Source organism: Anabrus simplex, chromosome 4, assembly GCF_040414725.1.
Source record: "Anabrus simplex isolate iqAnaSimp1 chromosome 4, ASM4041472v1, whole genome shotgun sequence".
In the NCBI taxonomy this organism is placed as follows: Eukaryota; Metazoa; Arthropoda; class Insecta; order Orthoptera; family Tettigoniidae; genus Anabrus; species Anabrus simplex.
The window spans coordinates 318,460,461-318,483,663 of NC_090268.1; the positions used below are offsets into that span (position 1 = coordinate 318,460,461).

Consider the following 23,203-nt stretch of genomic DNA (forward strand, 5'->3'; position numbering starts at 1 on the left):
CATTATGCAGGATTAATTTCTTATACATAAAAAGCAAATTAAAGCCAATTTTCTATTAATAAAAATATCTTCAAATAATAGGGTGCACGGATTGGATTACAGTATTCGCGTTTATAGAATACAGTTCAGGTAACCATTTTCCATACATGTACATGATTGGTCAAGCTGGATATTGATTTTAAAGTAACCAATACGTAAGAAGTAATGCTATTGGATGGGCAAGATTGCCACATTTACAAACAACCAATGAACGTTACAGTTTCACATCTCTACCTTCAGTACTGCATTTCATTTATTCACGTCTCACGACGCGTTCATTGTTTATCTTTTGTTCGTGGAGCAACGTGTATAGTAGTTTGCCAGTTAACTCTTTCGCCAATATGGATCAAAAGAAGCGAAAGCAGTTTTCTTTAAAAGAAAAATGTGAAATACTTCGGGAAGTAGAGAAAGGAGGAAAGAAAGGAGAAACAGCAAAGAAGTATGGCATCAGCCATTCACCACTATCTACTTTTCTAAAAAAGAAAAGTAAGATAAAGCAGAATATTGATGCTGATGCCCTTGGCCTACAACGAAAGAAGATGAGGATAGCAGAATATGAGGAGGTGGACAAAGCCATTTATACGTAGTTTGTCGCAATGCGGACCAGAAACAGTCCTGTCAATGGCCCACTGTTATGCGAGTGTGCATGATCCTTTGCACGTTCACTTGCATTTCTGGAATTTATGGGGAGTACTGGTTGGCTTCATAAGTTACAGGAAAGATATGACATCTCCTACAAGGTTGTAAATGGTGAAGCAGTGTCCCAAAAAAAGTTGCATCTTCATGGCGGATGGAGACATTATCACCTGCCTCGAAAGAATATTTGCCGGCGGATATTTATAATGCAGACAAGACTGCATTTTCTCCCACAAGTCCAACCCCTCGTCCACGTCGTGGGAGATGGGCAACATCATCAAGTAGGGAACAGCCTGTGGGGGTGAAGTACAGTGGGGACTGTGTGGGCTTCGAGGCTGCTACGGTAGCTGTGAAGGCCCTACAGGAATCCTGAAAAAGATGGCAGCTAACGGGGCTCTGGTGAAGTCACAACAGGCCTAGCAAGCCAGTGATGGATATTAAGAGACGGCCGTAGTCAGCTCAAGATCCATCTTTTATTTCAAAATATCACCACTAGTCTCGTTGATGTCGACAACTAACTCCACTGATAGTTACATCGCGGGTGCATAGATGGCTGTAAGAAAGGCCAAGGCCAAACGAGCGAATCCCCTCTCACCCTCCAACGTCACATATTCTGTCACCAGGAAGTTGTGATACAGTACTTGCACGGAGCTGATGGTGTTGACATTTTAAAACCAACAACAGAAATCTCGACATATTTCATAACGCTAAACTGGTCAACGCACCAAACCCATATGATAAATCGGGCGTATACAGATTTCACTGTAACAGCTGTAATAGTACATACATTGGACAAACAGGGAGATCCTTTAAGGTTAGGTACAATGAGCACGTCAACGCCATTAAATATAGGAGATTTTCAGCTATAGGACAACACATCAATGACTATAAACACAGTTTTCATGACATCAACCATGATATTGACGTCGTAGAAATAATGGAAAAAGGGCCCTTACTTGACATAACGGAACAATGTTTTATATCATTAGATCAGTATTTTAACCCGAATTATAATCTGAATGAGGTTTCCGAAAAACCCACGATATTGTTTGATACGCTCATTTCAGTGATCAACAGTCTAAAAAGACCAATAAATCAACCAGTACACAAAATGGTGCGCAATATGCTCATATACCATCCCCTCCGTAATCCACGCCCTCCCGACCAATAACCTCGCATTATCGCGATCCCCCTTCCCCTACATAACATGCTCCGCCCCTCTTCTAATACTCGTAGTCTGCTTTCTGCCTTTCCGGTAGACAGTTCCTCATCGGCTTCATTCTCGACAACACAGTGCTTAGGGTGAGTTTCTACTTAAACGAAAATAATGCCTATTAAACTTAGTTATTCTTACGCTAATACATAGTATATATATTCTTTCTTCTTAGGTCCGTCTTGGATCGAGATATTTCTAGAACCTCAAAGACCTTGAATGTTATGGTCCAAGAAAATTTGGTTCACCAGTCCACTTCGACCAAGTCGATCTACATTTTATCAACATTAGCATAAATGACGGAATATTACATTACGATCATTGCTTAACGACATTACATTGCGAAATAAGAAATTTATTCAATCCAAAATCCACCTAAAATAGAGTGAACCTGCAATCGATTCTAAGAGGAACTGCTTTGCTCACTATATATCTTCACTGAAAAAGGGACCTCTACAATGGACAATTAATATTTTAAAGTTTAAAATATCAGCCGAATTTATCATTTTATTCGACTTGTTATTAAATAACCAAACTATATTAACGCAAGTTATAGAATTACTACAGACTTATAATGTAACTTATCTCCATACCTAGTACAAATAGGTCACTGTTTCCCATCTGACAGTAGGCGATTTCATTTTAATGCATGTCAATTTAGTACTATCGACCAAACAAATGTACTATTATCTTTAACGCCTAGGAGTTATAAAAGTTTTTAAAGATTGAAAATTGTTATCTGGATGCTCTTTTAACATTTGGTAATATTTAGAAAAACTGACAATAAGCTTTAACTTTAGTCAAATAATTGTATAAAGTCATAATATATCGCATAAAATATGCTACCAATTTTAATATAAGGTTTTATGGTGTACACCAAAAAAATTTTTTTAATAGTCATTGTAAGAATATGTTCATTTTTATATATACATATATGTATGTTGTAAGTTATGTTAATATTGTACTTAGGCCTTGTCACTAAGTTTCCTATGGCTGATGATGGCATACAAATAATGCCGAAACCGGTCCCAGTGTTTGAAAGGTAATAAGTATGTGATGTGTTGATGACCTCGCATTGTTTTTGTATTGAAAAGGTGGACATAACTATCCTCAATTTATAGTGTAAATCTAAATTCAATACGGACCAAAATGAAGTTCTTAACTTTAAATTTGTACGGAATGCGAAACATCCAGGAAATTATTGAGCATCGGTTAGTGCTGAGCAAAGCAGTCAAAATAAGGTACTGTTTCCGACAAAAATAAATGAAATGGCATATGGCTTTTAGTGCCGGGAGTGTCCGAAGACAAGTTCGGCTCGCAGGTCTTTTGATTTAACTCCCGTAGGCGACGACCTGCGCGTCGTGATGAGGATGAAATGATGATGGAGGCGACACATACACCCAGCCCCCATGCCAGAGAAATTGACCAATTATGGTTAAAATTCCCGACCCTGCCGGGAATCGAACCCGGGACCCTTGTGACCAACGGCTAGCATGCCGGACACTGTTTCCGATCTTGAAGTAGTGCATCAACCCCGTCCCCGCCTAATGTCTTTCCCTGTACCGGCCAGTCAGTGATACATAATATAATTCTATCCAATGAAAATACAAACTGATATAACAGAAGAATTCATTTACGCATTTTTTAGTCACACAGTGATACTTTGGACATACGATAAAGATTGTAACGCGACCAAGAACGGAATTTTCCAACAACCCTGAGTAAGAAAAAGCCTTACAAATTTATAACAGTTTTTTCCCTTGGAAACAAACAGTTCTGAAATATATAAACAATGTATAAAACATCCCATTGCATATTGTGTTAAAATTTGAATTCGATAAAATAACTTGTTTTCGGAGACGCAGAGGTGGCCTTAATTGAATCGATTATTTCAAAAAGCAGTCAAGTGCCAAAAAATGGAAAAATGAGTTAATGGCAGAACATGTTACTAAGAGGGTATACGCACATTTTGGTGCTGAAACTAGTCAAGAAACGTTGTCCTATAATGGTCAGGCATTACGTTGAATTTCGTATTTAGTTCAGAAACCAGTTAAGTGACACCGCTTGGTTGGTTTCTGTGGTAAACTGCTGGTATCTTTCCGGTTGGCGCTGCTGTTCTGAATCCAGAATAACCAGCTGTTCATCTGTTTTTGTTGTAATTGTTGTGTTTCTGGAATCGTATGTTCCTAGTTTTGTGAACAACTGATTCAAAAAATGTTTCTTTTGTTTAGTGCAGTGTTTTTTATATTCTTAGTGATATGTCGGAAAATTCAGAAGCGGGTTCGAATCCCACTGTCGGCAGCCCTAACGATGGTTTTCCGTGGTTTCCCATTTTCACACCAGGCAAATGCTGGGGCTGTAACTTAATTAAGGCCACGGACGCTTCCTTCCAACTCCTAGGCCTTTCCTATCCCGTCGTCGCCATAAGACCTATCTGTGTCGGTGCGACGTAGAGCTACTAGCAAAAAAAAAAATAATAATAATAATAAAAATTCAGAAGACGAACCTGTATCTAAAAAGGAAACGAGGAGTGGTAGACAAACAAACTCACACGTGTAATATTATTCGGAATGCAAGGGTAAAAGGAGAAGGTTATATTTCTTACTCAGACAAGGAAATACCTGGTCTGAGCCCTACATTTTTCTTTGTTACTGTTTGTTTTAGGTGCCCGTCAATATCAAGACGATACGTGAATTAAATGCCTTAAAACCTTTCCTGATGGAATATGAACACTTTTATGACAGCATTTTACAATGGCCGAATACAGAGACAGAATGTGCTGTGGAGTTTATGAGGACTGATTACCTCTTGTCATGATGAGCAGGCATTGCTGATTTCATCCTTTTGTATCAGCAATACAGTCTAAACCTATTAAAATATTTTTTTAAAAACAAATATGTGGTTTATGACAAAATCCCTTCAAAACTCAAGAATTATCCCATAAAAATATGTTTGCAACACTCGTTTATTTCAGAAACCAGTTAAGTGGAAATATTTTCCGGTTTTTTATAGCAAAGTTAATAAGCACAAAATATTTTTCCTTAGATAGAAATTATTAAGAGATATAATACTTTCGTGCTAAAATGTTAAAACCCCCACCATAACATTTTTTCTGATGCTAGACAGTTTTTTCATTTTCCCAAAAATAACAGACTTGGCGCTTGACTGGTTTCTGAAATAATCGATTCAATTAAGGTACAGCCCCAGCATTTGCCTGGTGTGAAATGGGAAACCACGGAAAACTATTTTCAGGGCTGCCGACAGTGGGGTGGTGGTGATTATTGTTTTAAGAGGAAGTACAACTAGGCAACCATCCTCTATTAACACTAATCAGAGAGAAAAAATTGAAGGGATCCGACACTTCGAAAAATGAAGATATCGGTCAAAGGAAGACAAGGGCCACGAAGGGCGCGAAAATGAAGGACTCCCTAGCCCTCGCATACCTAATAGCGTCGGGGTCGGAAGAGAACAAGAGTAGACCAAGGGAGGTCGGATAGGATAAATGAACGTGAGGAGCCTGGCACAAGTAAGTGGAAGCAATGCCAGGACTCAGGTAAGGGCCCTGTGGTCGCCAGCCCACGCTCCAAAGTACAGAGCCACTGGGCCCCCTATTAGTCGCCTCTTACGACAGGCAGGGGATACCGTGGGTGTTGTTCTACCACCCCCACCCACAGGGGGCGACAGTGGGGTTCGAACCTACTATCTGCCGAATACTGGATACTGGCCGCACTTAAGCGACTGCAGCTATCAGCTCGGTTCATCTCCTTTCAGAAGATCGGCTACCATCATAGAGATTCTTGCTTTGGATGTTGCTCAGTAGTAGAACGGTTGAACCAAGTTTTCAAATTGTCAATCCAAGGAATGCACCTTCTTCCTGGTCATCTTTTGCCTTGTATCTTCCCTTGAATAACCAGCTGCAGTAGACGATATTCTCTTCTCTCATCTATCCTATCCGACCACATTTAGTCAACTCTTGTTCTTTTCCGACTCCGACGGTATTACGTAAGGAGGCCTATGGAGTCTTTCATTTTCACGCCCTTCGTGGCCCTTGTCTTTCCTAGGCCGATACCTTCATTTTTCGAAGTGTCGGATCCCTTCCATTTTTTCTCTCTGATTAGAGTTATATAGCGGATGGTTGCTTAGTTGTACTTCCTCTTAAAACAATAATCGCGACGTAAAGCCCCTAGCAAAAAAACCAAACAATAATCACCACCACCGCACTGCAACTGAAAAACGGTTATATTCTTGTAATTGTTTCATTCAACAACGGTTGTGTTCCCGAAACGGTTGCGTTCTATCTGTCCCAGGTGTAATGGGTATTATAAACAGTGACACATGCACGGAGCCTCAAGGAGGGTTGTAATGCAGAAACAGGGGAGGTCCGCCTGCAAGCCTCGTATCGAGAGCAAGGGAAGCAGTACAGCGGTAAGTTTCCATGCACACTAGTAACAAACGTAGATTTAAACCCATATCCAGTGGCGATTTTAGCCCTGGCGGGGCTGGGGGCTCAGTTTTAGTGAATTAATTATTTTTAAATTCCTTGATTAATAAAGGAATTGATAATTTACAGATATAACGTATTTGAAATAAACATGTTAATGGTTGTGCTAATGTTGCCCATTGTATTTTCATAAACATGGTTACTTTTCTTTTGAATTCCGTTACCAAGACTTTCAATTCCAAACAGCACCCCCCCCCCTTTTTTTGCGTCGCACCGACACAGATAGGTCTTCTGGCGACGATGGGAGAGGGAAGGGCTAGGAGTGGGAAGGAAGCGGCAGTGGCCTTAATTAAGGTACAGCCCCGGCATTTGCCTGGTGTGAAAATAGGAAACCACGGAAAACCATCTTCAGGGCTGCCGACAGTGGGGTTCGAACCTACTATTTCCCGAATGCTGGATACTGGCCGCACTTAAGCGACTGCAGCTATCCAGCTCGGGTTTTAAGAATCTAGAACCGCCACTGCCCATATTGTAATAGGCTACAACTGAAAGAGGAACAACGTATATTTATAGCAATTTAGTCTTATTCTACTAGCAACTACTATTCAGTATGCGGATTCTCAACCATTACTGCATCTCTTTCTGTAACGTTACGCCATTTAGCCATTCTTTTAGTAAGATATGTTGTAGCTTATTCGAACTGACGATTCACTTCCGACCTACAATTACCAATAAAAATAAGTTAATTGTCTTATTTTGAATAGTAAGCATCATTGCGTCACTAATATAACAAAGACAATTCATTAAAGTCAGGTAACATCTACCTCAGATAAGGCAGCTGTTTTAAGTTCATTCGCAATTTCATGGTGTTCTTCACCAACATATTTGTCATATTCTTCGGCGTGTTTTAAAGAATAATGTCGATGAATGTTAATATTTTTTGCTAGTGGTTTTACGTCGCACCGACACAGATAGGTCTTATGGCGACGATGGGATAGGAAAGGCCTAGGAGTTGGAAGGAAGCGGCCGCGGCCTTAATTAAGGTACAGCCACAGCATTTGCCTGGTGTGAAAATGGGAAACCACGTAAAACCATTTTCAGGGCTGCCGACAGTGGGGTTCGAACCCACTATCTCCCGGATGCAAGCTCACAGTCGCACGGCCAACTCGCCCAGTGTTAAAATGTTTAATAAAGTTTAATGTCTTATTACAAATCAAGCATTTTGCCATTCCATTGCACTTGGTAAAAAATATAACGTGCTACTGAAAGGTCATACCACAACTAGCGAGTAACGAAGTATTGTCAGCGTGTCCACTGCCGCTTGTTATGAAGCAAGGGTGAGGAAGCAACTGATAGCAGCTGAAAATCTCACTCACCACATCCCTGCATGGGTAAGAGCTCATCTGTCATCATCCCTCTTCAAGGACAAGGCTTTGTGACGCTGCGGCATACGGAAACTGGCTGAACTACCAGCACTAGAATTCGGCCGACACTCGGAAGTCTATAGGCAGAGCTTTATTAAAATCACGATTAAATATATAAAGAATCCCTAATTTTGAAGTATGTTAAAGTAGCCGCTTAGAGAAAAAAATTAACTTCCCTACGGTATAGTTTGATTCTAATTTGAACACCATCTTGACTTAAAACAAGTTTAGGAAAACCGCGGTTCAGAGCTCAATTTCATATGGAGATTCGTTATTTTAACTACCATTTTATAACTATACTTGCATTTCTTTATAAAATGTTTTGACACTAATGAGAAGTGTATCACAGACTACCGTACGCTATAAAAACAAAATAATTTTACCTTGTTCCGTTTCCTTATAGAAATTCTTACAAACTTTTGACCCATGTTACAACAACTACTGAGCTGGTGGCCGACCGTTCCAGCTCCGGCCGCCTCTTAACTCGCTTTGAAGGAAACAAGAAACGATAAGCTGGATGGATGTAACAGACGACGACCCCGGCAAGGAACAGGATTACGAATTTTTACACTGAATATACAAACATTGACTGGAAAAGTAGAAGAGGTTGTATACACTGGAAAGAAGAAAACTGGATGTACTAGGGCTGGCAGAGACTAAGTGGAGGGGTGAGGGTAGGAGAGAGCTGCGGAATGCTTTTTGGTTGTACTGAAAAGGAAATGATGAGGGAAAGTGAAATGGAGTAGGAGTGGTAGTAAGAAATGGGTTGAAAGAGAAAGTAAAAGGGATAAGTGACAGGTTGTTAAAAGTCAAAATAACAGTCAAAGGTAAAACCTGGGAAATTGTACAAGTGTATGCTCCACAAGCAGGATGCAAGCAACAGGATAAAGATGACTTTGAGGAAGAATTGGAGAGACAATTGAATGGACAAAATAACGTGGTAATGGGGGACTTGAATGCCCATGCAGGCATGGAAAGGAAGGGTTATGAGAACGTGCTTGGAGCGGAAGGATGGGGAAATAAGAATAAGGAAGGAGAAAGACTACTGGATTTGTGCAAAAGAAATGGGATGATGGTCGGGAACTCGTGGTTCAAAAAGAGGGAAAGCCATAAGATAACGTGGTATAGCAGTGACTGGTCTAGGAAATCCATTGTAGATTACATGATCTACAACTGGGAAATGAAGAGGAAAGTTAGAGATGACGCATCAAAATATGGAAACCAAAGAAAAAAGAAACCAAGGAAGAATCTCAGGAAAAAAATAAGATTTAACCGACCAACAGATGATACAAAAACAGGAGAGGAGGAATGGAAAAGGTTCAAGAGAACACTAGTAAAAACTGCAGAGGAAGTTTGCGGGAGAACTAGTGCCAGGAAGAGATGCAACGAGACCCCATGGTGGAACGACAGAGTCAAAGCTACAGTTAGGGAGAAGAATAAAGCTTTCACAGTGTGGTTTCAACAGAGGACACCAGCGACAAGACAAGAATATAAGACGAAAAAGCAAGAAGCTAAAAAGGTTGTAACAGAGGAGAAGAAAAAATGGATGGAAAAGTGGACAAACATGATGGAAGAGGATAGCAAAGGAAATAAAAAAGTACTGTATGGAATGGTCAAGAGTACGAGGAAAGGCAAGAGGGAAGATGTTATAATGACAGACAAAAATGGAAATGAAGTGCAGGAAATGGAAAAACTCAAAGGAATGTGGAAGGAGTATTTTGAAGCTTTACTAAACCCAGAAGGATGCACTGTGGAGGAAAGTAGAAGCAGGGAGGAAGTAAGAAATACGGAAGAAGAAAAAGACTTAACATGGGCAGAAGTGGAGCTAGCACTGGACAAGATGAAAGGAGGGAAAGCCCCAGGGTTAGATGAAGTGAGTATTGAGATGGTGAAGGCAGCAGGAGAGGTAGGGAAACAGTGGCTTTATCATGTGTTGAAAGTAGTATGGAAGGAAAGGAAGACCCCTGAAGATTGGAAGAAGGGGGTGATCATACCCATTTTCAAGAAGGGGAATAGAAAAGAGTTTAAGAACTATAGGGGAGTCACATTGATATGCCACTGTGATCATACCCATTTTCAAGAAGGGGAATAGAAAAGAGTTTAAGAACTATAGGGGAGTCACATTGATATGCCACTGTGCAAAGGTGTTTGAGATTTTGGAGAATAGAATCAGAAAGAGGGTGGAAGAAAAGTTAAGAGAAGAGCAGTATGGTTTCAGATCAGGAAAGTCCACAGTAGACCTTATATTTGCAGTAAGGCAACTACAAGAGCGTCATTATGAATGGGGTAAGGATCTTGTGATGGCCTTGAGAAAGCTTATGACCGTGTGTGTAGAAACAAGGTATGGGAAGCCTTACAGAAAAAAGGTGTCAAGGAACAGACTGTAAAGGAGTGAAGGAGATGTACAATTGGAGTGTCAGTTGTGTGAAAATAGGAGGAGAGAGAACAGGCTGGTTTGAGCAAAAAGGTGGGTTAAAACAAGGGAGTGCTCTGTCACCTTTGCTTTTCATAGTAACAATGGATGAGATAATGACAAAAGTGGCAAGGAAAATTGGAGAAGGAAAAATGAAAGTGATGAGGTTTGCAGATGAGCTGTTAGTTTGGGGAGAAAAGGAAGAGGATATCCACGAACAGTTAGAAGCTTGGGTAGAGGAGGTGGAACAATATGGAATGAAATTTAATGCCCAAAAGAGTGAGATAGTGATCACAACTAGAAAGAAGGAGAGACCTACGAGAGGGATAATGTTTGGAGAGGAACAGCTTAGGAAGTAGAGAGTTTCAAGTACTTACGAAGTATCATAGAGGAAAGTGGAAGAAATGATAAGGAAATAATCGAGCGTGGAAGACAAGCAGGAGTATTCCTGAAAAGTGTCAGAAGCCTGGTTTGGAGCAAGGATGTCCCTCAGAGAAGCAAAAGGGTGATATACAGGGTGTACTAAACACCTATTCTGACGTAAGCAGCTGAGACTTGGGTAATGAGGCAGAGAACTGTGAATAGAATACAGGCAAGTGAAATGAAATTTCTGAGAAGCAGAATAGAAGCGACAAGATGGGATAAGATGAGAAATGAGAAGGTCCGAGAAATAGTAAAAGAAGAGCCACTACAGAATAGGATAGAGGTAGATGGTATGGACACATGAAAATGACAGAGGAAAGGATACCGAGAAGGATGCACGAAATGGAGATAACAGGTAAACAGCCAAGAGGAAGACCAAGAGACAGGTGGATAAAAGGAGTGGAAGAGTGTGTACAGAGAGGAGGAGAGGACTGGGCAAGAGTGACTAGGGAGAAGTGGGGGGAAGACAAGAGGAGATAGAGATATGTTCCAAGCAGACCTGGCCAACAGCTGGAAACTGCAGATGATGATGATGATGATGATGATGATGATGATGATGATCATGATGATGACAAGACTGCATTATTCTACAAATTAATGCAGAACAAAACCTTTGAATTCAAGGGAAAAAAGTGTTTTGGGGGCAAAACTCAAAAGAACGGACAACGGCTCTTTTGTGCACCATTCCACAGGGACAGATAAACTGAAGCCTCTCATAATTGGGAAGTTTCGGAAGCCAAGGTGCTTCAAGGGAGTGCAACATCTGCCTTGTGATTATAGGCACAACAGCAAGGCATGGATGACATCAGTAATCTTGGAAGAGTGGTTGTTGTGCCTGGAACGTCAGATGAAGGCCGAAGAGAGGAGAATTCTTCTCATCTTAGACAACTGCTTCTTTCACAATCATGTACCTTGCCATTTGGAGCATATGAAAGTTTTATTTTTGCCTCCAAATACTACCTCAGTTCTGCAGCTACTGAATCAGGGTAACACATGGTGAAGCGGCATTACCGAGATTATTCGAGACAAATATTTCAGGTTCCCCAAGGGAATCAATATCTATATCATCTGAAGATCAGGCAGGCGTCAATTTTTGAAAATGAGACAAGGTCTCTCATAGTGCATTGGCATTGCCGGTGTCTCCAAGTAGCCTACGCAGTGGCCTCCACGGTATGCACTAGCCATGGTAGGAGTGCTATTTTTCCAACTGATGAGCCCAACTTAGCACACTGGGGCGAAACGTTGAGTTAACTGGAAAATTTATAATGTCCAATAACAGGCCAACTACAGTAGAAGTGCGCTATAGCGAGTACGGCATATAACGAGAACCGTGTAAAACCGACAATGTTTTGCTGTCCTGCAAAAGGGTTATGGAATCCTGCATAATTCCGTCTCTGAAGCATGGAGGAGAAAATGTGATGGTGTGGGGATGTTTGGGATATAATCAGGTTGGTGATTTGGTGAAAGTAAAGGGAATGCTGGAAAAGAAACAATATCACTGTATCCTTTCGCGCAATACCGTGCCATCTGGAATGAAGCTGATTGTTGAAGGATTTGTTCTACAGCAGGACAATGATCCTAAACACATCTCTAATTTGTGCAAGTAGTATCTGGAAAGAAAACAAGCTGAAGGATAATTGGAATTAATGGTCTGGCCACCTCAAACACCCGACTTGTTACCTATTAAACTTTTGTGGGAAGAATTTGACAGGAAAGTGAAAGAAAAGGCGCCAGGCAATTTGGATGGGTTGTGACAATGTCTGTTAGAAACCTAGGGATGTATAAATACCAAGACTTTGGAAAAATTAACAGCTAGAATGCCACGCATCTGTAAAGCAGTAATCAAAGCAAAGGATGCACACAGTGATGAACAGGTAGTGTGATTGTTTAAGATGTTGTGATTGTATTTCTAGCTCCCTGTGAATGATCAGTGTAAAATAAAATCTAGTGAAGTGTGCAATAAAACTAATTAGTTTTAAAACATAGATTTTCAACAAATAGCCCCTATCTTTCATGGTAAGTGAATTTTTTTTTTTTTGCTTTACGTCGCACCGACAAAGATAGGTCTTATGGCGACAATGGGATAGGAAAGGCCTAGGAATGGGAAGGAAGTGGCCGTGGCCTTAATTAAGGTACAGCCCCAGCATTTGCCTGGTGTGAAAATGGGAAACCACGGAAAACCATCTTCAGGGCTGCCGACAGTGGGGTTCGAATCCACTACTTCCCGATTACTGGATACTGGCTGCACTTAAGCGACTGCAGCTATCGAGCTCGGTAAGTGAAAATTCATGGTTGAGTCTAAACTTTCTGACGCTAGTGTACATTTAATCTTGCTTATCATGTTCGCATGATGCATGCAACAGTGGTCATTTACTCCGGCATTCATCATGGTGCACCACACTGCTTGAAGGGAAACTGGAAGGAAAGACTAAAAGAGGGCAACCAAGAGCAGAGTTCCTCGATGGCATTAAAGAGCGACGTCCATATCAACTAATTAAGCAGCTGGCTCAGGAGAGAAGGTCATTGAACGAGGACAGTCATGCTACCCACCAACCATCAGGTTGAGGAGAATGAGGGAGAGAGAGAGCCCAAATTAACACACTGGGGCGAAACGCCGGCAACCAGGAATGAGTTAGCTAGAAAATTTATAATGTCCAATAACGGACCAACTATACTGGTATTAAGTAGTATGTTCCGAGCTGTCAGTGGAGGGATGGCGTGGAATGACATTAGTAGATGAATAAGTTTTAGTGGTGTCTTCAAAAGTAGGAAAGATCACAATATGAAGAAAAGTTGGAATACAAGAGGATAAATTGGGGCAAATATTTGTTTATTAGAAGGGGAGTTAGGGATTGGAATAACTTACCAAGAGAGATGTTCAATGAAAACCTACAACCTGTTTTCCAGTCAATGACCGGGAATGAAGCCCCCAACTTGCGGCGAGGCTAGGAATTGTGCCGGCTGCCGAGGCCTGTCGCACTCCTCTGGGGCAATGATTAATGACTGACAGATGAAATGAAATGATAGTAGAGAGTGTTGCTGGAACGAGAGATGACAGGGAAAACCAGAGTACCCGAATAAAAACCTGTCCCGCCTCAGCTTTGTCCAGCATAAATCTCACATGGAGTGACCGGGATTTGAACCACGGTATCCAGCGGTGAGAGGCCGGCGCACTGCCGCCTGAGCCACGGAGGCTCCCAGAGATGTTCAATAAATTTCCAATGTCTTTGCAATCATTTAACAAAAGGCTAGGAAAACAACAGATAGAGAATCTGCCACCTGAATGCACATCAGTAGTGACTGATTGAAACATCTTCAATAGAAAACATAGACTTTTAGTCATAAAAAAAAAAAAAAAAAAAAAAAAAAAAAAAAAAAAAGACTTAAAAACAATTGTTCTGTTGGGAATCCTTTTAAAAGTCAAATATTAACCAAGCAATGAAACCCCACGAGACCAATAACAGAAGATTCCTTGCCTTCTACATTAAAAAATGCAGCACAGTTCTATGTTCAAACACAGAAATGAACAATGTGGTACATTTCCCCTTTCCTCAAAGCAAAATTAACCAATAACACTCTCTTCCACTGATTAATTGACTCCAATCAATTTAATACCACATGTACATTAATATTATGTAGAAAAAAGGCAAATACTAACATTTCCATAAGCGTACACATCCATCATCACCAGACGAGGCCAAGATGGTGCCCGTAACATTCCAGCATACTCGCCAGACAGTGCAGTAATGATCTTCAAACTGGGCTGTGAGTTGAATATCGAATCTGCTCAGTCCACTCTGTGCTCCCATTGCATCACTGAAAACATAAAATATACATTTTAAGTATCATAGTAATAACGTTAAGCAGGCATTAGCATAAATCAGGAAATATCTGAACTCTGACACCTCTGCCACAGTGCCGCTTCCTCACTCCGTGCCATACCTTGGCACTGACTGCAGCCGCTAAGCCACCTGCCTCATTCAGCGCGGGGTGGATCTTCGGTGCCCACCCGACGCCCCGACCATCTTCCACCGGAATCGGCCATCGGAGATGCTGGACCAGATGATCCAGGACCTGCTCATCCACAAGATCATCCAGAAGGATGAGTGCTCTTCAGTTTTCCTAGTTTCCTTGGTCCCAAAAGAATTCGGTGCTGCTCGGGTCATTTATGAACTCAACGCCTGGAACTCTTACATTTATTGTCCCCATTTCTCCCTCCGTGGTCCAGCACAGGCACACTCTTCCATTCCAGCCCATCATCTTGCTTGTAAACTCAACCTTAAGTCAGGTTTCTTCCAAATCCCTATTGACCGCCATACCTGGTACCCTTATGGTACCCTTTACCAGGGACACAAGTATCGGTGGACACGTCTGCCAATGGGACATAGCCTGGCCCCATCCATCATGCAATGCTGGGCCACCACAGTGTAGAACTTCTTTCCCAAGAGCCCATCCACGTCCCAAACCTGTCCGCTAACACTGTTCGAGACATCGATCTCCATTTGTTGGCCATTCTCGGCACCTCCATTAACTATACCAAGCTGGTCCTGCAGCCGACACCAATCCTCACTTACCTGGGTGTCACGATTGATCTCGCTACCCAGGAGATCATACTTCATCATGAAACCCACCAACGCGCCCATCACATTGTGCGCGTGCTGCCTCAACTGACATCCTATCAGCTCCAGCAGGCTACTTCTCATGGCTGGGTGCGTCATGGGATGGCCCTGTTTCCTGGCCAAGCACATACTAACAGGCAAATTCTTCTGGGTCCGGAGATTAATCACTCCTCCGTTCATCGCTACAGCCCGGCAGACGCAGCCAGCTCCACGCAGTATCCAGATCTTAGTGGATGTGATGCTATGGTCGTTGGCAGCCGTTGTGCCCGCAGTCCACCAGGCCCTGGCACAGGCATTCGAGCGACCAGCACACATAACTGTGGTGGAAATGGCAGCAGCAAACCTGGCCATGCACCACTTCATATTCAACATGGGACACTTGGGATTCACCCACCTCTGGATCAGGTGGATCTTGGTGTAGGTCACTCGCTATACCTTGTATAGAGGGCGCGGAGCAGTCTTACAAGACAAGCAATTTGTACTTACTCTGTATACAGTTGTTGAGATGGGTCTAACCCTTTCGTAAGAAGCCATCGCCTTTGCTGACAATCCGGCGGATGCGCCCTCTGGCGAAGTACTGGCAACAGTACATGTGAGCCTCGATTCCCTATAAATAGAGGTTCGCCTTGGGAGGTGGTAATATTATAAATTTGCTCATTCAGGACAAATATTTCAGATTCCCTATGGGAATCAACATCTATATCAATTGGGAGGTGGTGTCAGTCGGCGAAAGCAAAGTGATGGTTCACCATGGCCTCTGCCACGTTTGGACGTCCTGCAGGAAACCGTGGATACCCGGGTGGGAATCGTAAGCTGTAATCCAGCCCACAGGGACAGGTCGCCTCCCACTGCTGGGTCCAGTTACAACGCATACGCTCACCATTTCATGAGCGTGATGTACATGAGGTTAATCCAAGTGTAAAAGTAGGCACGTTGCTGTTGTCCATATGAGGCCAAAGAGACACTGCCAATAAAATGGACAGTGCCTTGTGCTGATCGTGTCCAACTGGTGTGGCCAGAATTAACGCCTTCACTGCCTCCAAGAGGTGGAGGACTTTCTCTTCTTCTGGAAATGGTATTGTTTTTCCATAGTCTTGTGGCACTGTGTTGCACCACACGTACTGCACAGGAGTCTGAGGTCAGCCACAATGCTTCTTGTGGGGTTCCCCATCCTGAGCATTACGCTCATCATCGTCCTCTTCTTCCTGTGTTAGGGTGGCGATGATGCGATCCGGGCGTTGGTCAACCTGTGTGTTATGATGGTGTAGGTGCCCAATATCGTCGACAACTGCTTGGAGATTACTGACAGTCCACACTGCGTAGACTGGTCAGGGAATTATGCCGGATGGGGAGGCTGCATGCCGGAGTGCCAGTCTCGGGGGTGCCCATGGAAGTACACTTTCCCATCCGGCGAAGTTTAGTTTCCTTGACAGGGTAGGTCAGGCTACGTAGGATCACTTTGCAGGCATTGAATGGTAGTCAAGAATACTGTAGGATCACTTTGCAGGCATTGAATGGTAGTCAAGAATACTGTAGGATCACTTTGCAGGCATCGAATGGTAGTCAAGAATACTGAAGAACTAGTTGCATGAAGATGTATATTATTGCCTGCCCTCCTTCTGCACCACTCAACGATTGCTCCAGGAGGTCACGGACTGCCGGCATATATAACAAAACTGGCAGCATGTGTACCATTATACCATTAGAACTGGCACAGTCGTGGTGGCCTAAAGAGAGCAGACGAGGAGATATCTGGGAGCTAGATCAGTCTCTGGTCGTCCCCTCTGTCCTTTATTTCAATACAAAATACAGGATGCTACCTGGTCCAAACATACAATACATACAAGGAGCAATTCTCACTTCTCCTCTAATGAGGATCAAGCATATAATTTAGGGACAAACAACAGTAAAACCGTAAAGGTCACTAAAAACAGAATCACAAGCAAAACATCAGTAAAATCACAAGTCCATGGTTGATGTCCTAAATGACTGGGAATGACAGCACACGTGGAGCTCCACAGCGAGGCAGAGATCGCTAGGTCCGCCTGTTGAGGTAACTGCTGTAGAGGCTGCTCCCCAGTTCCCACGAGATCCATGGCCCCTGCCACGTTTGGACAAGCTGCAGGAGACTGCCTCAAACCACTGAGTCCAGTTGCAACATGTATGCCCACCCTTTCGTGAGCGTGATGTACAGGAGGGTGAGCCAAGTGTAAAAGTAGGTGCGTTGCCCGTTACACATATAAGGCCAAAGAGATATTGCCAATAAGATGGACAGTGCCTTGTGCCGATGGCATGCAATTGGTGTGGCACCTTCACTGCCTCCAAGATGTGGATGACTTTCTCTTCTTCTGGGAGTGGTATTGCTTTTCCGTAATCTTGTGGCACTCCATTGAGCCACACGTACTAAATGGGGGTCCGCGATTTGCCGCAATGCTGCTGGTGGGGTTTCCCATCCTGAGCACTGCACTGGTCATCATTATCCTCTTCTTCCTGTGCCAGGGTGGCAATGACGCGATCCAGGTGTTGGTCAACCTATGTGTTATGTTGGTGTAGGTCCCTGATAGCGTCTAGAACCGCTTGGAGATTGTTGACAGTCAATGGTCCTTCCATACTGAGTAGATTGTCCGACTCGTTGGCTGAATGGTCAGTGTACTGGCCTTCGGTTCAGAGGGTTCCGGGTTTGATTCCCGGCTGGGTGGGGATTTTAACCTTCACTGGTTAATTCCAATGGCCCGGGGACTGGATGTTTGTGCTGTCCCCCAACATCCCTGCAACTCACACACCACACATAACACTATCCTCCACCACAATAACACGCAGTTACCTACACATGGCAGATGCCGCCAACCCTCATCGGAGGGTCTGCCTTACAAGGGCTGCACTCGGCTAGAAATAGCCACATGAGATTATTATTACCGAGTAGATTGATTGGCGAATTATGCGGAGGCTTCGTTATTGTGAGGTACACTTAACTATTCAGACCGGTTTGAGGAACATATTATGTCCGCGGGACTCTACTCATTCAGCCGGTTTGACATACCACAAACGGCCGGAGCAGGCAGAAGTTAGAATGCCTATTACTCATGTAACACTGCTGCTTCGCGGGATTTGTTTTCACCTCATGAATCGAGAAGTTACGTACTGTCATGCCATCTCTGTTTCAAAATTAGAATTACTATGAAACTGATCGATATCTGTTGCTTTTGAATCATATCGATAAGGTACAGAACAAGAGATGGGCTCTATTTAGTTTCAAGGTATTTGCTTTAAAGGATATCATGTCCTTTCCTGTCATCTCAAAAATATTTTGTGAAGTATATCTAAATTGAAAATTCTTGCCACTTATGAATGGGAAGCACCGAAAGCAAACTATGCGCAGATATTTTTTGCTTTGCAGGCTAGCGGCTACTCAGTCGCAGAGGAATGGCTGGGCCATCTCATTCTCTTACGAGCGCAGAGATTATTGGTTTGATAGATGACTAGTGAAAGTGATGTATCGGGAAGCTGAAAAAAAAAATAGCCTGAGCCATAATAACTTTGTCCGCTATTCAATGGTTGTGGCATGCGGTAGATGTTGTCACGAGCACATAAAAGATCCCCTTCAAAGGTGTGCCAGAGGTTCAAGAAAGCATTTCGTGTCTATTTTAGATGGTTTCTTTTTTGTTGTTGTTGTTGCTAGTTTGCTATTTTTGACGACAAAGTGATTGACCTAATTGTTCGAGAAACAAATAGGTATAGATGTTGATTCTCATAGGGAACCTGAAATAGTTGTCCCAAATGAGTATTTACCAACTGATGAACCCAACTTAGCACACTGGGGAGAAATGCTGGCAACCAGGAATGAGTTAGCTGGAAAATTTATAATGTCCAATAACGGACCAACTATACTGGTATTAAAACAAATAGGTATACGGCAGAGTGTATATTTGGTGCGCCCTTGAAACCAAGGTCGCGCGCCCGGAAGTGGAAGCCAGTGGCAGGGGAAGAAACTGATGTGTTCTTGGGGCTTGTAATGTTCATGGAGACAGGAACCCACCGTGAAGAGCTATTTCATCAGGGATGGGTTTTTAGAAATCCCTACATTCCCTCAAACAATGGCAAGGGGCAGGTTTGACTCATCTTGCAATATTTACATTTTGTTGATAATTCTACACGGGATACATACACAGGACCTAAAAAGCTTTTGAATTGCCGGCTTGAGGGGTTAATACTGCAAATACAACATTTCTTAAAGTTTTATATTTCATCTGTTAGTCTGGTCTCTCAACAGATACCCATTTGATTGCTTGCACCTGCAGCTCAGCTATCTGCTTCATTGGGATGCGCAAGCCTCCCCACTGTGCCAAGGTCACATGGTTCAGAGGGGAGGAGGAATCTTCATATTATCTTTTCTTTTTTTCAATTTGCTTTATGTCGCACCAACACAAGTAGGTCTTATGGCGAAAACGGGATAGGAAAGGCCTAGGAATGGGAAGGAAACGGACGTGGCCTTAATTAAGGTACAGCCCCAGCATTTGCCTGGTGTGAAAATGGGAAATCATGGAAAACCGTCTTCAGGGCTGCCGACAGTAGGGTTCGAACCCACTATCTCATGGATGCAAGTTCACAGCTGCGTGCCCCTAACCGCATTCCAACTCACCCAGTGTGTAAAATATTTGAGGAAACCTTCATTCTAAAGCCTCTTGCTCACGGTAAAATTATTCAACAAAGATTTGACAAAAATTTCCTAAAATCTTTTATAAAGTATGTTGTGTTGTACACAGTAAAATATTGCTTCAAACTCGTACCAATGACCCCTCTGCCATCTGTTGGCCAAAACTCAGAATTAAATTTGTTTGGCCTGACCTCTGTGGGAATACGTCTCAATTACTGAAACTGATTGTTTTACTTTTTGGCTGTCAGATGAGTAGGTTCTATTGTCAGTGAATAAATCACAAATGCCATCAGTACATAGAAAATAAATTGCAGCTTTAAAGTTGCAATAGTTGCATGTGCAGTTATTAAAAGAAAAAAACAGTAGGAAGAGAGCTAGAAGATGGTGGACCGGACCTTGGGTAGCTAGAAGGGATGGTGAAAGGGGATTGTTGTCTTTAGTCCAGAATGAATTGAGGTTAGAGGACACTAAATCGTACAGAAACTTCTTACGATGAGTGAAGTGAACTTTGAAAAATTACTCCAGTTAGTTGGACCTAGAATAGCAAGAAATGATACATATATGAGGCAAGCTATTCCAGTTGCAATGAGACTGCAGGTAACACTGCGATTTTTTGCCACTGGTGAATCATATACAAATCTCATGTATGCTATAAGAATACCTTCTGGTACCCTGGCTCGTATAATCCCTGAAACATGTAGGGAGATACACAATGCATTAAAGGGGACTGTATATTTATTAATTAAAATATCACTACATAAGGCAATTATTTTATTTTATGACATATATTTTACTCCACATCTTCAAGTAGAGCCTCTAAGTAGGTTCTGTATTTTTTTGTTTTGTAAAAATGTTCAGTCCTTTGTTTTTTATTTGACGGAGTTCACAAGCAATGTAGTTTGCAAATGCTTCCTCTGATCTATAGCTGAAGCTGACATGGATGCTAATACCTGACTAGCACTTGCCAGCACTTGGTCCTCAAATGAAGCCTTTTTTTCTTTTTCTGACATGTACCTGAAAAGTGGAAAATCCCTCATATTGTAAAAATATCATTAATGAAACCATGCTTTCCTCAGAATATTATTTTAAATTAAGTGCAGTAACTCCATTTTACTGGGTATATAATGTTCCGTACCTTCTTTCTGTGGAGGATGGTTCATCAATCTCTTTGTGCTGCAAGCAGGTGTGATTGTGTCAGACTCCTGAGCTAGGTCTACCAGTACCCTGTCATCATCTAATGCTATATCATCCATCGTCATCATGGAGCCTCCTTCAAAATCCTATAAGATTAAATTTCATATCAGATTCCAGACAGAAATGAAAAATGGTTAAATATTGCTCAAGAATTTGAAGAGAAGTAGAACTTCCCAAACTGCATAGGAGGAACTGATGGGTAAGATATTCAGTTTGCAACTCCACAATCAAGTGGAACACACTATTATAATTACAAGGGCACAAAGAACATTATTTTACTAGCAGTGGTTGATGCAACCTATAAATTCATTTATGTGGACATTGGAACTAATGGTCGTGTGAGTAATGGGGGCATTTTTCAGAAAAGTGATTTACTTTCAGCAATGTGTGATTAGAGGATGGTTGCCTGGTTGAACTTCCTCTTACAATACTCACCACCACCACCATCAGCAATGTGTGACGGAATGCTGAACATACCTCCTTCTTATCAGCTGCCTGGATGTGACAAGGAGTTTCCCTTTGTTTTTGTGGCTGATGATGCTTTTCCACTATCCACGAACATCATGAAACCCTTTCTAAACAGAGGATTGACAACGGAGCAAAAGATTTTCAATTACAGGTTGAGTAGGGCAAGGTGTATTGTGAAAAATGTCTTTGGTATTATGGCTAATATATTTAGAGTTCTTTTAAGTAAAATACAGTGAACAAAGTTGAAGCTATTGTTCAAGCCACCTGTGCTTTGCATAACTTCCTTGTGGAAGAGAACAAAGAAGTTTACATGTCTCCAAACAGCACAGATCAGGAGAACATAAATGAAGAAAGGCTGCAGCATGGAAAAACAGTCAGTCAATGGAAGGAATTGGGAGGCAGAGTGGAAACAGAGCAGCTCTGAACATAAGAAAAAATTTTAAAGATTATTTCAGTGGAGTAGGACAAGTGACGTGGCAAGAACACTGTGTGAATAGCTACAGATTTTCAAGGCAGAACACACACTTTTTTGATTTCACTATTTCCTGTTTTGTTTTACTTTTGTTAATTAGTCTGATAATATATGTAAATATAATAAAGTATTATTTCATAATCTGAATAGACCTAAATGACATACAACTCAGTAATGCAGGTATTTGAACTCAGTAACCAAATGATTCCTACAATTACATAATGGCTTTACTTCAACTCATTAGCATCACTAGCAAAAGTAGAGACCAGTATGAATAAGAAGCACTAAAATTAAAATCCCACTATCTTTCTTCTCACACGAAACTGTTACAAGTGTTGCCTGCACTAAAACTTCTCATGTTATTTTAATGAACAACTTATACCATAGCAACCTTAGAACTAAGCATCAGTGATTTTGTTCTGTTAAAAAAACAGTATTTCAGAAAGGCTTCTTTATTTACATACTATTCTAACTTACTTCTTAAAATATGCTGCTGCTTCACTGGTATAGAATATTTTATTATGATGATCATTAGAATGCAAGTTATTTATTTCATAAAATAATTAATATACTTCTTATTCAGTGCACTTACCATGACTGTAGACTCAGCAAATCCATCTTCACTGAGCTGTGACATGTCAAGATTAGATTTGCTACTTCTTGGCATGATGTGGTCAGCAAGAAACATCAGTCTGTAGTACCACACAAATGATGGCCTGTATACATCCCCAGAGCTCATTCCACTTTTCAGTTTGTTAACCTTATTTCTGAAACCATAATGTTAAACCATTAAAACACATACAGTACCTAGTTACTACTGCTTAAAGAACATAGGCCTATCTATGAAGGGCTAGATTGAACTTGAGATAGAGCATAAATCATTGAATAATTTATCACAGGCCGAGTACTAACTACAATAAAGGAACAATCATCTTCCAGACCGTGAACAATAATAAAGTGAAGGATGAATACTCCACTAACCTTTCGTTGTTGAACTGTGTTCGTAGGCCACTTATCTTGGACTTTACCTCTGAAGAATCCATGTTTGGCAAGACTTCACACAGTGCCCGCGCAATTTTTTCCTCCGCATCTCTCCTAGTATTCCTGTTATGATACATTGGAGACTTAACTGTATATAAACACGCATGTTTCCTATGCTCTTGAATAAAAATTTCAACTGCTTCTTTCGTCCAGCTGGACATGTTTG

General features: G+C 41.8%; 1 protein-coding gene across 1 annotated transcript in view; it reads right to left on the reverse strand.

Annotated features, from left to right (window-relative positions):
- Positions 1–23,203, reverse strand: part of Nup44A (nuclear pore complex protein Nup44A) — a 103,881-nt gene that overhangs the window by 7,603 nt on the left and 73,075 nt on the right. Inside the window, exon 5 of the mRNA XM_067146492.2 lies at positions 14,248–14,405. Within this exon, the coding sequence (XP_067002593.1) occupies positions 14,248–14,405 (158 nt within the window). The remainder of the gene's footprint in view (positions 1–14,247; positions 14,406–23,203) is intronic.